Raw genomic sequence first — 18526 nt, forward strand, 5'->3', positions numbered from 1 at the left:
CCTCACACATGAGAACTAGGCACATATGTGCGAGATCAGAGCCACTCGTCAAGCGATCCACATAACTTAGATGCTTTATTTTAAAAACCAGGCCGATTTGATGATAGGCTGGGCCAGACCTGTACATAAAAATTCTGAATGGTTGGTTAGATGTGCGCCCCACCTGATGATCATTTTTACCTGATTTTGGATGGATGGGATCTAATCCACAAGAATCTGGTCTGATCTTGCGGAAGAATTACTCAATTTTCATGTGTGAGGCAAGTGCACTGAGCTGAGTGCGAGTAGCATTTCTTCTCTCATCACCTTAAAAGCCCACACCCTCTCCTTCAGCCCATCAAACAAAGCCCATCCATGGAGAAGACCTTACTCTTCTCTCTCTTTCTCTGGATCTTGGTTGCATCTGGATCGTCGATCGATGTCCCGGCGATCTTCATATTCGGAGATTCGATCTTCGACGCTGGGAATAACCATTTCAATAAAAACTGCACCATCCAGGCAGATTTTCCACCGTACGGTCAAAGCTTCTTCCGTCACCCAACGGGACGGTTCACGAATGGGAGAACGGTCGCTGATTTCGTCTGTGAGTCGTAGATTTCTCCAACCCCATGTCGATCCGACGATCATGAAGGATACATTGTTTGGCCAATCCATGCTGATGAAATGACTGCTTGGGCAGGCGATCTGAACTGTTCATCTGATGGGCCAGAACTAGATGGAAAATGTACAAGTATTAGTGTTGCAATTGGGCTATTTAACATTAATTGGCCCAGTTCCTCAGCTCATGGGCACGGGTGTACAGGAACCAAGCTAGCTTGGTCAACTCGCTCGACTTGGCTCGAAAAAAGCTCGATTCGGCTCGGTTCGAAACTGAGTTCGATCCGAGTCGAGCTGGTTTTTAGAGTTCAAAACGAGCTGAGTTTGAGCTAGGCAAAGCTCAACTCGACCCAGTTCGATATATAGCTCGAACTCGGCTCAACTTGGTCAGGCAATATAAAAATAAAAACAAAAACCTAAATCTCTACTTTACCCTTTTTCTTTTGTTTAAAAATAACCCCGCTCGCCCGACCAGCGACCCTACAGCCTCTCTTTCTGCTCGTCGTGCTCGACCAGCGATCTTAGGGCCTAGCCTCTCTCTCTCTCTCTCTCTCTCTCTCTCTCTCTCTCTCTCTCTACTCGAGCTCAAGCTCGGCTCGAACTGGTCCGATCTGTTGACCAAGCCTAGTCGAGCTGGACATGGTGGCTCAGTCACCGAGCCAAGCCGAACACGAGCTGGGTGTGTCTGCTGACTGAGCCGAGCCGAACACGAGCTAGGTGTGTCTGTTGACCGAGCCGAGTCGAGCTGATTGAGGCCAGCTCAACTCAGTTCGACCCAATGTACACCCCTACTCATGGGTCAGGCTGGGTCCATCGAGCCCAGCCCAGCCCAACCTAATGGAACCCTGATCACATCAATTATACATCCCTAGCCATCCTATTTATGACCCTCAGGTAATTGAAAAAAGAAAAAAGTCCCCACCCATGTTAGTTGGAAAAATTGGATGGTTAGGATTGTTGGATCGGCTAAGATCGTCCCATGAGTATAGATGAACTCTTTGGAGTTTTTATTAACCGTACATGTAGGACACTTGGCAATGGGCCCTCAAGCACAACGAGGAAAAAATCTTTTTTAAAAAAAATAAATTATTTAAGTACACTTACATTTGTTTCTTATTGTATATGTTGATGATATTGTTATGGATGAAATGAATGCAGGCGAGATGATAGGCATCGATCTGCAAAAGCCATACTTGGAAGCGGAGATGCAAGTAAGGAACAGGAGCCGTAAGGATTATCCGGCGAACGGGATGAATTTCGCGAGTGCTGGGAGTGGTGTTATGAAGGAAACGAACGCAGATTCGGTAAGCAAAACAATGCCCGTTTTGATGGCGTAAGTAAGCAACATATGCAAATCCTACGGTTGAAGATAGATATTTTTTGAGCCATTTGCACTAATGTTATGATAACATGGACCATCTTTCTCTCACTAGATGTTACCTTCTTGCATGTGCATTTTATAGCTTGGTCTCACACACATGTGCCAATATCGAACATGTGTATAGGATTTGAGCTTTCCATCTAGTTGGAAATTAGAATGATCTTCTGCCTTCAAAAATCCCACCGTTTCATTCCTGAGGTGGCCACAAGTAGGAAGTAAACAGAGTTTAAACAACATTTTAATTTTTGGCCGTCCATTTGATTTGAATTTGTGGCCCACCTGTGTAATGGGCTGATATTTAAGCTAGCAGAGTAGCCCACCTGATGGAAAGCTCATATCTTCATGTGTTCCATATTGGCACATGTGCCTGCGTGTGAATGGCATGAGATCTCACACGCCTGTGAAATTAGAAAAGCTCTACCTATGGTTTTAGGACTGTAATGAGTCTGATGCGACTCATCCGAGTCAACTCAGACTCGGTCAAATCCAACCTGATACAGTGACCCGACTCATGCCTGACTCAGGCAAGTCTTGCCGATTCAGCACTGAATCGATGAGTCATGACTCAATTTAGGCCAAACGAGTCAGGTTGAGTGGTCGGGTCTTTAAACCATTTTGATAATTCCTCATTTTTGGAGGACTTATCTTGTAAACTATAATAGAAAAAATGGCAAAGGTAACTTCTCATATGCGGGCTGGAATCTTGGGCTTCTGACCCAGCCCACCACCAATGGGCTTGTGATGAATAAAAGGCCCACTGGTCCACGTTCTCTGTGTTCTTCTTTGGTGGGCCAACCTTTTGAATGTCTTGGATGTCATACATTGGTGATAGTCTGGAAATAATGTGTTAGTTGGAACATAATTTAGTGGTCCAACTAGCTGCATGTGAACCTCCTCATGTATGAGTGTTTGTGTTGCAGCATTTTGATCTCTTTGAGTCTTTTACAGGGTGTGACCCCCATCCAGACCCAGCTACAACAGTTTGAAGCCCTAGTGAATCAGAACAAGATCGACAAGAAGATCATCGAACGGTCCTTCTTCTTTTTCGAGTCTGGGTCCAACGACATCTTCCAGTATTTCATCCCCTTCTACACCCCGAAACTCGATGCAGATGCCTTCGTCAGCACTATGATCACAGAAGTCGAGCACATGATCCGGTGCATCTACGAACTCGGCGCACGTCGCATTGCTGTGTTTGGATTAGGCCCAGTTGGCTGTGTACCCGCACGGACGCTCTTGGGGGCTCCAATGGACGTGTGTCATGAGGCAATGAACCAAATGGTGATGAAATTCAACTTGGGCTTAGAAAGCCTGATTAAGGATGTGCCCACAAAGCTCCCAGGGGCTGTCGGTGTTTATGGAGCCACGTTCGACATCATCCAACGGTTCCGTGCTTCTCCTAAGGATTATGGTAATACTGTCATTAATTAAGGCTAAACCCAAATATGGCGAGGTACGCAACCCGGCTGGGCCGCCATGCATAACATTTGTGGGCTGATATTTGGATGGTGGCCCAGAGCTGTCCAATTGCAATTAGGCTGGAAGGGGCTAGCTGGACCTGTATATGTCTGGCAAACTACCCGGGCGATGAGCCCGGTGAGGCCCAACTTGGGTAAGCATGGACCCATGTTTCAGGGATCAATCACCCAGTTCACCTATGGACCTTTGGAGTGGGCTAGCCCCACAGTCTTAATTAATACCTATTTGCCTTCATGTTATATTTAGAATTACTCTTTTGACACGACAAACATGGGGCCCATGGTTTAGGGATCAAGGATTCTGACTTGGTGGGGTCCTCAACCTTGCATAGGGCCAAAGATCCAAGGGTTAGGATTTCCAAACTAGGAGATCTTTGGTACACTCATCAGCAGCGTAACCCTGAAATCGACGATCTGGGGCCGTCGCAAATGGGCCCCACATACGTTACCATTAACACTAACTATATACAATCTACAGGCTTCTCTAATACAACTAATGCCTGCTGTGGTGAGGGCACTCTGGGTGGTATGGTACAATGTGGGACTGGAGAATACAAAGTGTGCGGGAATCCCAACGAATTCCTGTTTTGGGATTATTTCCATCCAACGGAGCACGCTTACAAGCTCATCACAAAGGCTTTCTGGGGTGGCAAGCAGCAGCGGATCAGGCCCCTTAATCTCAGGACTCTTGCGAACATCACTGTCTGAAAATCCTTCATCCAACGGTTACAAAAGCACCTCATGCAACTGCTGCAATGAAGAAATGTAGCATCTTTTTGTTGTTTGATTCTTCTTTTCACAAACATTGATAGAAATAATATTAATATTAATATAATACTCAGATTATTTATGGGAATGCTTGTGTGTGTTGCAGTCAAGAATTAATGACTTGTCCGAGTCAGATGCGACTCATCTGAGTCAAGTCGGATTAGAGAATGGCCCAACATTGATGGGTCTTGATAGATCAACGGCTTAGGTTGCTTCAAAGGTGTCCTGCCAGTAACAGTACTATTACTGAGTGAAACAAAACCGCAATCTCTCTGGATGGATCATTTCCATCTTTTACTCTAATTCCCTCTTTGGCACGTGAGTGAGCATGAAGAGATAATGAGAAAGAACACCGTCTTCCTTAACTGCTTCAAATCTTGAATTTACAAAGTAGTTTTTTGAATCCAAAAAAAAAAAAAAACTTAAATAATTTTATTGAATATGTTTAATGTACATCAACTCTCAATTACATTACTAATAAAGAAAAATAAAACCGAAATTCGTAATTACCAAAAATAACAAAAGCCAATCCTAATAAAAATGATCCAAAATAGTAAAACTCATCTAAAACCCTAATTGGTCAAAAAAAGAAAATCTAAATAAAATTTATTTGAGGGGTTCTAACATGATTACAAGTAATTTCTTAAAAATATTGAAATCTAAATCTCTAAAAAAAAATAAAAAAATAAAAATCATTTTTGAACTGAAAGGATATGTTTTCTCATGACACGATAGAGGCCATCTACTTTGTGGGTCAATTGACCCCAGAAGGGCCATTATGATAAACATTGATAGGTCGTGCGTACAGTAACAATACATGGATCAAAAGTTATGGCCGATTTATGATTCACACTTCAAATAGCGATTTCTTCCTATTTGGTTTGAATTTTTTTTCAAACGTGACACACCAAAGCCAGTAAGGTCATGTCACGTAGGATCGGGCTCAAATTTGATGGATTACTCCCACTTCCGTTTGACCTTCTTTTAGTTCAACCATGCTAAAAATGTATATGTGCTCAGGTCCTGCATCAATGACGCAGAGGGTCATAGTGGAGGGTCCTATGCATGGTTTTAAGATGAGAAAGGTTGAGTCGCGTACTCGTCTGAGTCTATGCGGACATGGTGGAACCGATGCAGTTCATCACCACTGACTCAACTGAGTTGGGCTGGTTCACCTAACGCAGGCAAGTTGCGAGTCAAAGTACTAGACGAGTCAATCTGAGTCGCTGAGTCGTTTAGCCATGCTCACATTTGCGCATGATTTGAGCCATCCATCAGGCCAAATGGAAGATTCCATACATCACGAATGCAAGAACTTGACTAGGTTGTCTAAACCAATCTATTCCTTTCACGGATTGGGGACCATCTGATGAGTGGATCTACACATAGGGCCCACTGCATTGTGTGTATGTGATCTAATTGCAGGACCCCTTTCCACTTAACGTTTACCATGAACGGTGTTCAGTCACTTGGATCCATCCGTTCATGTAATGTGTCTATCAATACAAGTGGATTTTATATTGAGGAATTTCAAACGGTCGTTATAAACAAGCGAACCTCCCTTGAGCAAACCGTCACTTTTCCCTCAAAAAATGTCTTATACTCCGTCCTTCACTCCTCCCTCCTAAAACCCAAAACAAATTTTAAAAAATTAATCATAATCCTAAATTTTCAGAAATCAAAATCTTCGCAATTCATTGCAGAAATCCAACACCATCAAAAGGTATATCATTCTTTCATCTTTCCACATTTCTCAAACATATAAATTTCAAAGCAAGAGAGTCTTTTGGGTTGCAATGATCAACACTGTTCATATACAAGTACCCACCATATAGTCCTTACATGGGAAAAATCTCACCGGTGAAGTTCATGGCCATCCTTAGGAAGATGTGTTAGAAACCGCTTCTCTGGGCAGTTGTTTCCAGCTTTCTATGGACGGCTATATGTCGGCCATTAACGGCAGAACCTTGTAGATGAATGGTCTTGACATTAAGGTGGACATATAAGCAAATCGGTTTAAATAGATGTCTGATAAATGGTTTGGTCACGACTAGGTCGTGACTCTGTGGACTCTGCTTGCTTGGATGCAAGCTATCAACATGGGGCATTGCCTGACAAATCAGATTGATGGGGCGTAGAATCCAAAATCAGATTGATCAGATTATCCTAATCTGTGGTTGATGGATATTCATTTGTTGAATTTGGACCTTAACAATTTTTATTTTTTATTTTTGCTTCAGCAGTCCATAGGATATCCACCAATCAAGCAGGTAGATCCGTACATTTTGTGAGATTTTTTTTTTGGTTTATAGCCCATCTGTAGTGTGGCCCATGGCTTCAAAGGTCTAATTTGAGGTGCATGATGTGCATGCATATGGATCATCATCTTCTGTGATTGGTTTTTCCCATCTTTGTAGAGGTTTCTGAAAGAGAGTAACATTTTGGTTATCTTTTTTCTTTTTTCCTTTTTCTTTTTTTAATTCATGTATTTCATTATTCATATTTCAACTCATGTGTCCATGTTGGTGCACGTGCGTGTGCACGTTTGCATGCACCAATTCACTACAGGTGGGCCCCATGGTATGGCTATCAAGACCATTGATCTCTTGGAGACACTAGACGATCCTACATATCCAGTTCTGGCCATTTTTCTGAACCATTGTCGTGCTTTTTTCTCTTAGACATTTGTTTCTAGGCTACTGATTTAAGGATCATGAACTCTCTTTTTTTTCACAGACACCGCACATGGACACTTGAACCCATGATCTTAATTTTGAAACGCAATGCATTTACCATTGAACATTAATATAGGTGATTTTTGAGAAATCTCTAACTCATAATTTGACCCCTCTCATCAATGGTATGGACCACTGATGCATGGGCCCTATCTGCACGAACTGGGGGATCATGACACTATCCCATGTTCTGATTCAACGGGTCAAATATATGAAGACTCGGCCAAGTCTTCGAGTCAACCCAACTCAGCTGTACGTTTACTCACCGAGTAGCTCATCCAGGAATAGGCCTGACCATTTATGCATCTTTACCCAAGAATCACGGCCGTCTAGTCATTTGGGGTGGCCATACATGTACTGAAAATTGGATGGTTAAAGACAACTCACCAACATTACAATTCGACACACGAGTGTGGACCGAACGATGATTGGACAAGTTCAAATAGACTTGCATGGTCTATATATTGAATCCTGATGTTTCCATTTTCCAGGTTGATTGAAGCATAGAATGCTTGAATGCTTAGCAATGGATCAGGAGTCATCAGACGATTTCGACATGCAGTTGATTGGAAGCTTTCTCAGCTGTGCTTCAAGGGGTGATAAGGTGGGCCTCAATCAGATGTTGAGAGAAGGGACCTCTCCAGATGTACAAGACTACGATAAGAGGACAGCCTTGCATCTTGCTGCTAGTGAGGGCCATGCTTCTATTGTGGAGCTACTGATACTATACAAAGCCAGTGTCAATCTCGAAGACCGTTGGCAGCGGACTGTAAGTATTTACACTACTGAATTTAGCATTTCTGCAATAAGTGGATTGAAGTTTTTTATTTTGTTAGAAACTGATAGCGTGTTTGGATCGACAGTTGAATTGAATTGCAATAACTCAATTAAGTATAATGTTACCGAAACAGAGGTGGGGCCATTTTAATTTTCGATAAAGACCAACCACTGATTGCAATTCCATGCCTGCCAAGTCGGACTTGGAATGACCGAGATCGCCAATCTGAGGGCTGCCAGTTTCGTCATTTGATTGAATTGCGGTTGTGTTAATTTGAGCATCCAAACAATGCCCAATTGAATGATGTTTCAAGATCCAATAAGCATCAGAGTGCACATGAAAGAACAATGATGTGCTGTTGGAGGCACAGGGCTGATCTGCAGGCTTCTCCAGCTTGTAACTACTAGAAGTGGGCCGCACGAATAAGAAAGTAACTGGATTGAGCCCTTCCAATTAATAGAAAATGATCTGTTTATAGAAATTCCTCTTTGAAGTGGAACACATTATCAAATCTATTAGCATCTTGGCCTCAAATTCCTAATATGTACCTTAATTTGAATTTACCAAATGCTGGTGATGCACAAGAGTGTAGTCTTGTACATTCACCTGTTATCTACATTTTATTTTTATTTTATTTTTTTTAAAAAAAGGAAAAACAAAAATGAAAAAGATGAAATGTGGCCCACCGATCACGATGTGGTGTATATGAAAAATTGATGCATTTGTTCCTTGAAAGTGGAGTATGGAATCATATATGAAAAATTGATGCATTTGTTCCTTGAAAGTGGAGTATGGAATCACCGATATCGGTTATAAATTTTGAATAATTTTATTCATGAGGAATTGTAGGTTCCTGTGTCAGCAAATGTACATGTGGGCGCATAGTGTGGTGATCCCAACTGTTGATCTGGCGGGCCCCACTGGATGGTGGATAGCCCCATAGCACTTCAAAACCAGTGGCATACATTAAGAAAAGATACAGCAAAAGTATAAATTCAAACAAGAAAGGGAGAAAGATTGACAGGTTAGAATCTTCCTAGCTGGGAAATTTGCAGTTTACTGGGACAAGGTGGGACCCATCAAATCAACAGTCTGGAAAAGTGAACGACAGGCTCCATATGTACAGAACGGAATCCTTGTTTTAATTTTCTCAGACTATTCCTAAAAGCTTTCTTGTGATGCCTTGTGTTCTTTGATTTGCCTGCACAACACTGTTAGTCTTGAAGTAGAACTTGAAGTGTGTGTTTGGATGTGATATAAAATTGAATTGTGATTATTATTCACATAAAGTGAAAGCAACCATGGTTTTCATATTGAGGATCAAGACTCCAAACTGCAATTTTTATTTTTATTTTAAATTTCAATTTGGACTTAAAAGAGCGTAACTGCAATTTGAGGGCTACTTCCGCATAAAAGATACTATCAATCCACTTTTAGTGTAAATTTTCATCAAATTTCATGAAATTTGGCGCTGCCAAATACACCCTAAATCTAATATTCATAAAGCAATTCACTTGTGCATTGGACTGTTGGAAATATGAAGCCTGCATGTTTTGAATGGAGTAACAACTGCTCTGACATTGGACTGTTGGAAATATGAAGCCTTTGACAGATGCTAGACTCTACGGACATAGAGATATCTGCAGGATACTCGAAGTAAATGGTGCCAAGGATTCTATCACCGATCATTCTCTGTTAATTGAATTTTATTTCTATATCCATTCCAAGTAGTCCTCTTCTTTTTTGCTTGAATGTTCCATTTTTCATGTCTGATACTTTTGTATGCATGTGGCACATTGTATCACAGACTAGTCTGATTGTTGGTCCAAGGAAATGATACAGAGGAAGCCTCCCCATGAATGTGTTGGATCTTGCGTACATATGCAACGTTTTCATGTGTCAGAGGCAAGTACAAACATGCAAATTTGATTTGTCCAATCAGGCCTGTAGAGGATTTCATGGGCACATGCTAACAATGCACATGTATGCTAGATCCAGTTATTAGTCTTCCATCCTGTAATGTGGCCACTCAAAATTCCAATCACCACCCAACTATCATTTTTCAACCCTGATCCACAGCTCAAGTGGTAGACTGAGTGAAAGATACCTCGTTTCAACACTGAGGTCTTGATATCGATTCCCTAGTGGGGGTGGCTAACAGTGAAGTGTGAACTGACAGTGGGTGTACTAACAAGCTAACAAAAAAAAAAAAAAAACTATCGTTTTTCAGTTCTTTGGCTAAACGAATGAAATGAATAGAAATAATCTGCACAATTCAAGATTTTCTGCTGAAATCATTTACTTTTTTAAACCCTATGTGCAGACTTTTGCACATGAACAGGGCTTGAATGAAGTGAATATTGATCTTTCTGAGTTGAATTTAGAGCATTCATCTCCAATTGACCAGGTATCAAAGTAGGAACTTCTTATTGTTTCTCTTTAAGGTGTGTTTGCATGCAGTATTGAATTGATTTGCAATAATAGATCTAGCCAAACAGTAATGGGGATTTTGTAATTTCCTCTTGATTTGCAGGGTTTCTATGGGGAATCTGAGAAGGTCAAATGGCGTGGAACATGGGTCATTAAGACAATAATCCAACCAAAAATATCCAAACCTGAAATGTACATTGACTATATTTTACTCTTATTCTTTTGTCTTTTATTATGGTTAGGACTTTTTAGAGAATGGTGGAAATCTTGATGGTTTCTGTTTTAAACAGGAGACTGTCTGCAAAGGAATTGTCTCTTCTAAGGGAACTTCGCCACCCGAATATCGTGCAGTTTCTTGGTGCAATTGTGCATGGGGAAGAGATGATCTTGATCACAGAGTTCTTGTCGGGTGTATGTTTCTGATACTTAATAGTTATTAATGGACCATCCTTCCCTTTTACATTCCCTTTGAAGTTTTTAAGTTACTGAGATATCTAGGAAGCTAACCCATTTTGTAGGACCCACCTAATCTTCAAATGGAGCTATTTTTCATTGTATTGGAAAGGAAGTGCTCTTTTTCATCCACACAAGTATTGTTTCTACTAAGAGCATAAATCCCAAAAAATTGCAAATTATTTTTCTACATCCGGAGCCGAATGCAGCCTTAAGTTATACTCTTATGCAGACAGAAAAATATAGATATTCAAAGCTATGATCAGTTCTTCTCTTATCTGGTGTCATGCATCAAAATTTGGAATCATGTCATTGGTGTTCCATGATCTGGATAAGGTGGATCCCTCAGTAGAAGGGCCATTGTCCTCAAATTGCACAAATTGGATCATCCTACCCATCTGATTGTTGGTACTTGCCACATTCAATGTTGACCACTGCCAATATGTTTTTCCAAGGTCCAGTTCCAGATGCTGATCTGACAGTTAATATCATCCGATCAGTGATATTTTGTTACAGCAGCCCATTCAGAGTGGAACCCACCTGATGAATCCATAGTTTGTTGAAGATAACTATGTTTAAGACATAAATTGCGGATTATTTGTCTTGAGATACCAATAAGAAATTTACATGAAAGCCTATCAAAATCCAAAATAAATAAGGTTGCGTTTGGTTGCAACAAATATCGTGAATTTCATGACCAATCAGTCTAATTTGGTGCAAAATGATTTCATATTGTTTCATAAAATTTGAGATAACCAGACACGCACAATATAAAAATTCTTTTCATTATACTTACTATATATAGTTATCTTGATCATTTTTTGCTGATTTGGATTGTGGATTTGCTATTATAGGGGAATCTATGTAATATTTTGAGAAAAAGAGTTCGCTTCGACGTACCCACATCGGTGCGCTATGCTTTGGATATTGCCCGGTACAGCACTTCCTTCAGCATATATACATTTCTTCAGAGAATTGATGTTTTATCCCTAGATGCAAAGCCCCTTTGTCTAGTTCTTAGTACTGTAGTAAATAAAATAAATTATTTAAGGGTACGTTTGGTTGCACCAAATATCATGAAATTTCATTACTAATCAGTCTAATTTGGTGCAACCAAACACTAGTGTATAGAAGAGAGTATCCTTCATATCTCTGTACAATTTATTTTCATCAGAAGAGATCATACGGTTTCTGTTTCCGATAGTGGTTCTTGTCCTTTCGATCATCAGCAAGGGTTTTTCTAGTCCCACCTGCACCTTTACATGCAATACACATGCGAACCTGGCTAGTGTATAGGACATATGACCAATTCGCTGGATGCTCACCACCATGAAGATGACCATATGCAAGGATCAGGCTCATACCCACATCAGGCTGGCCACATATGTGCGTTGAATGTGATTATTGGCAAGTTCTTTTAAACCATCATTCATTTTGCATGTGGTTGGCCAGTACAATGAGTGGTTGTCTCATGCACTAGCCAGGTTGGCAGGAGTGAAGAGTGCATAGAAAGGATGGCTATCTATCAAACATCTGAATAATACATATGATGCAATGGTTTTCTTTTACAGGGGAATGAATTACCTTCACCAGCACAAGCCTAACGCTATCGTCCATAATAATTTATGTACCAGGTGAGTACTATATCACTAGGTTATGCAGTCTTCAATATATGTGCATTGCAGTATATTTGAGTGTCTCTCTCTCTCTCTCTCTCTCTCTCTCTCTCTCTCTCTCTCTCTCTCTCTCTCTCTCTCTATATATATATATATATATATATATATATATATATATATATGTTGTTGTCTTAAATCAGTATTACATTTGATGTGTTTGGTAATTATTCATAATAGAATACAAATACATCGTCTTTCATTTGAAAATCATTCCCCGTCAGACTTTTTTTAGCAGTTTAATGAGTTGTAAATCCCTTGTTACGTCAGCATTTTTTTTGTAGTATTTCTTTATATTGCAAAGAAAGCGAAAGCTTTTCGGTTACTTGTTATGGTAGCAGATCTCATTTGTATTTCAGCCTTTTCCCTTTGATTTTAGTTTTAGGTTGCATTTGGATGCACTATTGAATTGAATTGCAATAATTAAGGGCATGTTTGGGTGCTACTTAAAAATGAGTTTATGTCATTTTAAGTAACATCAATTGCGTATTAGAGATCATAGTTTATGTACATTGTTGGTTATAATTTTAATCCCTATCAAAAAAAATCTATCTCTAACGCATAATCACAATTTAACAAAACGAGATGAAATCATTTTTGAAGTGGTACCCAAACAGGCCGTAAAGAAATGACCAAATTTTAGTTTACCACAATAAGGAAATAGCAATTGAATTCCAGTTATATCGCTTTCAAGTGCAAGTTGAAAGAAAAATAATTGCTTACACCTCATGGAACAAATTATTGCAATTTGATTTATTTGCGCATCCAAACGCGATCTTAGCTATAAACCTTCCAGTGTACTGAGGTGTATGTATGATAGAGGACTAAAATGTCGTGATAAAGAGATGATTTCTCTGTGGTTGTTTGGGTGGGAAAATGATTGTCAAATGATTGATACATTTATGCATATTAAGAATTAGAGGTTTGCTAAGCCCACACGTGTGCAAAGCCCTTCCCATCTACATTCAATCACACATGCCAATATGCACATATGTCTGAGATCCGAGCTTTCCATCAGTAGGCCACGGCATCCAAAACAAACATGCAGCTAAAACAATGTACTAGCCATCCATTTGTTTTGTGCAATGTAGCACACATGAAGAGTGAAATGGCCTAGTTTTCATGCCAGAAGACCTAAGCAGTGTGGCCCACCTGATGGAAAGCTTGGATCTCAAGCATACACCCAATATTTGAAATTTGTTTTATGGTGTTGAGAAAATTTCCAAAACTCACAATTTTAGTCAAGTAGATTTCTTTATGTCAATCATGGAGGTTTTGTAAGAATAGCATTTCAAATTGGATGTAAGCTTTCTTTCAATACAGAGAGGTTCTATGCTCAATGGTTGGATTGTGGTAGAGTTACAAGGCTGGAAACACGGAATTCTTACATTGATTGAAATGAAAATTTCTAGTCTGACAGATTGATTTTTTTTTTTTCAAGTAAAGAGATTTTTGGAATTATCTGATGATTTCTTGCATCTGTAAACAGAACTGTTGCATATCGCATTATGCAAGATTCATACATGTGGGACCATATATCGGTGATCCAAACCATTGATCTGAGATGCAGAAATATCCAAGATCGGAATATTATAACCCTTCAATATTTCCCCTTTTCACTGAATGACTATCCATTTGTAGGCAACCACATAGAAGGGCTAAGATCTTCTGATCTGGACTAATACCAAAATCAGATATCCAATTCATGGATGTTTTCCATTTTTAACTAAGTCTCCTTTGTTCTTTGGAGTGTAGGAACTTGCTGCAAGATGAAGGGGGGCACTTGAAGATTGGTGAATATTGGGTTCAAATGCTTTACGAACAGATAGACCCTTTTCATGAAAACTGTATGTCATCATATTGAAATTGTAAATTTGCTTGCATTTTTTTTTTTCCAATATTGGGTGTTGATGCATTAGGAACCAAGTGGTATCTCCAGACACATCCATTCTCTACAATTAGGACCCAAATTCATGATCCAGACTGTTGATCTGATGGACTGTACTGTGGATGTGGGACAACCTAGAAATCTTCCAGATTGGAAGCTCCCAGCCATCCAAATCTCACAAAATTTTGATATTTCTTTCTTAAAAATTTATTTTAGGCCACCTATCAAAGGGTTAGGATCTTCCACTTTGGCAGAATTTTAGGGCACCCCTCATCCATGTGAAGCCCATAGATCGAAGGTTTTGGATCACCAAACTAGACCCCACCAATACAGAATGTGCTTATCATTGTAAAAGACAGACTATCAAGGAGATTTTTTATTATTTTATTTTTTTCGGTAAACTAAGGAAAAATGTTTTCATCGGGTTTCGCAATGCTTCCGCTTGTATTTTTTTTTCTGTTTTTCTAGTGGTTTATAAGATATGTGTAGCCCGTTTCTTTTTGTGGTGCCCACCCGAATGAATGTACATTAATTTTCCACATCAACAAAGTTACAAGTGGTGTGCTTCCACCTTTATATATATAACAAGGAGAAATGTTTTTTAGTTGAACAAGTTGTTCAGTTTGGTTAGGGAGAGAGAAATTCTTGATTGAGTAGCGGATCACACTTAATACAGTAAATTTCCCCACTCAAATCTAACCAAGTTTGCAACAGGTTTCCATAAGTCTGCCACTAGAATAAGGCCCATCGAAATTGTCGTCATATAGGAGTCTGCAACACCCAAGAACAACCCCGGCAGCTTTGTAAGAGCAATATTAGATTATCTCAAAATATAGTTGATTTTGATTGAAACCCAAGAGGAAATTAGCATAAAACAGATGTTTTAGAGAGCGGAGTGGTTAGTTGCCCTTGCCTATCTGCAAGGGCACAACAGCATCTTTTAATTCAAACTAACGGGCATTTTGATCATTTTGAGATCTAAGAGGTCAACAAAAAAAGTCCTTGAAAGGATGCATACATGCAAAGTGCAAAGTGCACCTAAAGTGCCTTTACGACCATGCCTTTGCCCTCGAACATCTATGCAGGTGAATAAAAGGCTAGGGCAGAAGACTTTTATAAAGCTATAAAAATTCCAATGTTTACCCTACATCGGACTAAAGATTAAAAAGGAAAAGTGTCCATTTTTTTTCCATTTACGATGAAATTGCGCGGAAGAAATATCAATTGAGCAGAAAAATTTATAAAAATGTCATTGGACCTAAGTTTCATAAAAGGCTCTAACCTATAAATCTCGTGTTTAACAGGTCAGAGAAATGATAACTCAGGCTCCATTTGCAATTCTCCATGCCAGAAGAAGAAAGATATCGAAGCATTTGCCAGTATATTCTACGAGGTAAAGTTGCCACTCGCCACGAATATTTATAAAAATTCGCGGTCTGAATTTCTTTTTGAAGTTCCACATTTCATCTTCTACTTATCAAGGTAGATTTGGTCATCCATGCATGCATTAATCTCTTATCATGGTGCATTCATTTCTTTTGGGGACCTTCTTTATATAATACGTCTATTTTTGAAGAAATGGTGACTGCTCGATGGCCATTCATGTGGCATGCATGTACATCAATCCAGACCATCCAAATTGTGGGTCTTTGTGGCTGGTACATAACCCAGAAATTGCACTGACAGACGGTCCTAAGGGGGCGTTTGGATTGTAAGTTACTTAAGATAAGTTACTTATTCCACAAGTAGCTTATCTTAGTTTCTACTTGTTAAGAAGATAAGTATGTTTGGCAAACAACATACTTATCATCTTCTCCTCTATTTCGTCTCTCCTGATGCCGCTCTTCAGCAACTTAAGAAAAGTAGAAAAGCTAGAAAATTTAACTGAAGTGATTAAGTACTTTTAAGTAAAAAAGTTACTTCTAACTATTCATAGACCAAAGTTACTTATGTCACTTGTCTACTGCTGTTAGTAGAAAAAGTAAATTATTTGGTGGTATCCAAACGGGCCCTAAATGTCCAACTGGTCTCCATCAAATGGACAGCTAAAAAATACATTTACCTGAGTATTCCAAGTTCATCTTGAAATTTATACAAATAAAAATAAAATAAAATAAAATAAATAATAATAATAGATGGTTGAGATCATCTGATCAGCTTGACTGTTTTGGGTATGCCCCAAGCTTGACAATCTGACAGAGGTGGGGGCCAATTTCGAAACTAGCACATGTAGTGTTAAGAATCATGGTTTAGTACAGTAGGTAATACAGTAATTAGAGGTTTTCTAATCCCACATCAGTTTAGCCCACGTCCTGTAAACATCAAAACCGTCCCTAGGTGGGACCCACCATGCAGATGACCAGCCCTTAAGTCAGGCCAGTCCACTCATCAACCAGGTCACAGCTGAGGGCTAGGGTCCCTACACAGCATGCCCAAATGATGAGAGGACTAGCCTGATTTTTGGAGCTAGGGTATCCACCCAGCATGGCCCACCTGATGGATGGGCTATATTTGTGAGAGGAATATCAACCTTTAGTAACTACACAAGGAGCATATTGAACTAGTGCAATCCATAATACAATCTTTCAGATGGGGTTATCATGCACATTCATGATCAGGACCTCATCAGCTACAACCAGCTGCAGGCTAAACATAAATGATCCGTTTTTACAGGCATTTTTCACTTGAAATCATCGCATGGAAACAAAAATTTAGAATGCATGAAAAAATGTTTTGTACCATTTAAGTATAAAAAGATTACGTTGGGATTTTTAATGATAGATAAGTCATTTACTTTCTATAACATAGTTTTAAAACTTGGTGACTTGACTCAAAACTCTACTGAGTCGATTGGACTTGACAAGATTCAGAGCTGAGCCAGTAGGAAACTGCCCATGAGGGTGACTTGGTCCCAAATCAACCAAACTCATCACGTTGGCTCACTGGCCCAGTTGACTTCTGGCGACTCCTTCAAGTCATGGTTTTATGACTCAGATGAGTCTGATCAACTAGGGCTGAAAGTCGGGCAGATTCAACACCACTGACCTGTGATCGACCCGACATTGGGTTGGGCTCGGGCAGGATGTATCTGGTTCGGTCTCAGGCTTGGGCTAGACGAACACCAACCCAATAAAACTTGGGTCGGGCTCGGGTTGAGGTCTTGGGTTGCCCAACCCAACCTGAACCCGATCGATATGTAAGTTACTTGTAAATTATAATTGAGTGCAGATCGTCTGTGTTGAAGGCACATGAAATTCCAGTGCCGTCGGGTCTCATTAGCCCACGTCATTTCCAATTACTCAAGCTAACAAGATGCACCGGACTTCTCTCCTAGATTGATTGCGTGCTACACAACATGACTTTTAAAGGAGTAGTTGTCCTATATTTTAGCTTATTTGTTTAGGAAAAATGAAGTTCTTTATGATAAATAACTACATATATATAATTAATAAAATCCTAGGTACAAAAAATACGATGCGTATTGAAATATAATAGATTAATGTAATAACGAAAATGTTAGTATGTATCTACTCGACCAACCGGACCGAGCCCGGGTTAACCTGAAGTTGGGTTGGGATTGGGGCTGAGGTATAGGAACCTTGGGTTGGGCTAGGGTTGAGCACCAACCCAACCCAACCCATCCCGCCCGACTTTCAGCCCTAGATGCCACTAGTCCAAGTCGACTCAAACTCAGTCTGACCTGATCCGGTTCAATACTACGAGTCACCCCTGACTTGCACGAGTCGGGCCAACACAGCTCCCATTTGGAGGAGTCCCAACTCAAGAACAAATGAGTCAATCCTAGTCAACCCAGCCCAACCGGACATCGAGTCGACTCAGGCTTTTGGGTTTTTGAAGTATGATGTACTGATAAGATCTTGGGAAATTTTGTACAGATGCTGGAAGGACGGGCCTTGTTTTCTAACCCAAATTCTAATAGAGCACATCCAACATTGAATGATACTGTGCCCAAGTTCAAGCTAAGCCGATGCACGGACAGGATTCAAGAGTAAGGAAGCTTAACTTGTTCACTCATTACTCGGCATTTTCACTCTCGTCGCACAAGATCCAAACCATCCATCAGGTAGGTCCCACTTTCTAGATGAGCTGGTCCACAAATAAGGCTGGCCCACTAATCATGAAGGCTACGGTTTACAAGACAACGGAGGACCGAAACAAGTGTAGGTTAAGCTTAATTTACAATGCGATGTGTGAGACCCTCCATGATGAGTACATGAAATCCATCCGTCCATCATGTGATGACCCTAGTTCTATCCTTGGCATCCAAAAATCAGAGGGATCCAACGCTTCGGTGGGCCACACCATGTAAAATCATGCAAACATT

At 40.1% G+C, this 18526-nt stretch overlaps 2 protein-coding genes across 2 annotated transcripts; both read left to right on the forward strand.

The window, feature by feature from the left end:
• Positions 1-325: 325 nt before the first annotated feature.
• Positions 326-4312, forward strand: LOC131234872 (GDSL esterase/lipase 6). Its single transcript, XM_058231858.1, has 4 exons — positions 326-583; positions 1756-1901; positions 2927-3389; positions 3935-4312. Exons 1-4 carry the CDS (start codon positions 355-357, stop codon positions 4162-4164), a joined length of 1068 nt encoding a protein of 355 aa, XP_058087841.1. The 5' UTR covers positions 326-354; the 3' UTR covers positions 4165-4312.
• Positions 4313-7485: 3173 nt separating this feature from the next.
• On the forward strand, positions 7486-18194 carry LOC131235657 (serine/threonine-protein kinase VIK-like). Its single transcript, XM_058232928.1, has 10 exons — positions 7486-7728; positions 9340-9431; positions 9997-10144; positions 10271-10359; positions 10458-10578; positions 11475-11554; positions 12192-12254; positions 14049-14140; positions 15486-15574; positions 18078-18194. Exons 1-10 carry the CDS (start codon positions 7486-7488, stop codon positions 18192-18194), a joined length of 1134 nt encoding a protein of 377 aa, XP_058088911.1.
• The last annotated feature ends 332 nt before the right edge of the window (positions 18195-18526 follow it).

Source organism: Magnolia sinica, chromosome 19 (genome assembly GCF_029962835.1).
Source record: "Magnolia sinica isolate HGM2019 chromosome 19, MsV1, whole genome shotgun sequence".
Classification (NCBI taxonomy): domain Eukaryota; kingdom Viridiplantae; phylum Streptophyta; class Magnoliopsida; order Magnoliales; family Magnoliaceae; genus Magnolia; species Magnolia sinica.

Coding starts and splice junctions, on each gene's coding strand:
- LOC131234872 (XM_058231858.1), top strand. CDS start 355: ATGGAGAAGACCTTACTCTTCTCTCTCTTTCTCTGGATCTTGGTTGCA. Junction 584..1,755: donor AACGGTCGCTGATTTCGTCT/GTGAGTCGTAGA, acceptor AAATGAATGCAG/GCGAGATGATAGGCATCGAT. Junction 3,390..3,934: donor TGCTTCTCCTAAGGATTATG/GTAATACTGTCA, acceptor TACAATCTACAG/GCTTCTCTAATACAACTAAT.
- LOC131235657 (XM_058232928.1), top strand. CDS start 7,486: ATGGATCAGGAGTCATCAGACGATTTCGACATGCAGTTGATTGGAAGC. Junction 7,729..9,339: donor AAGACCGTTGGCAGCGGACT/GTAAGTATTTAC, acceptor GGAAATATGAAG/CCTTTGACAGATGCTAGACT. Junction 14,141..15,485: donor AGACCCTTTTCATGAAAACT/GTATGTCATCAT, acceptor CGTGTTTAACAG/GTCAGAGAAATGATAACTCA.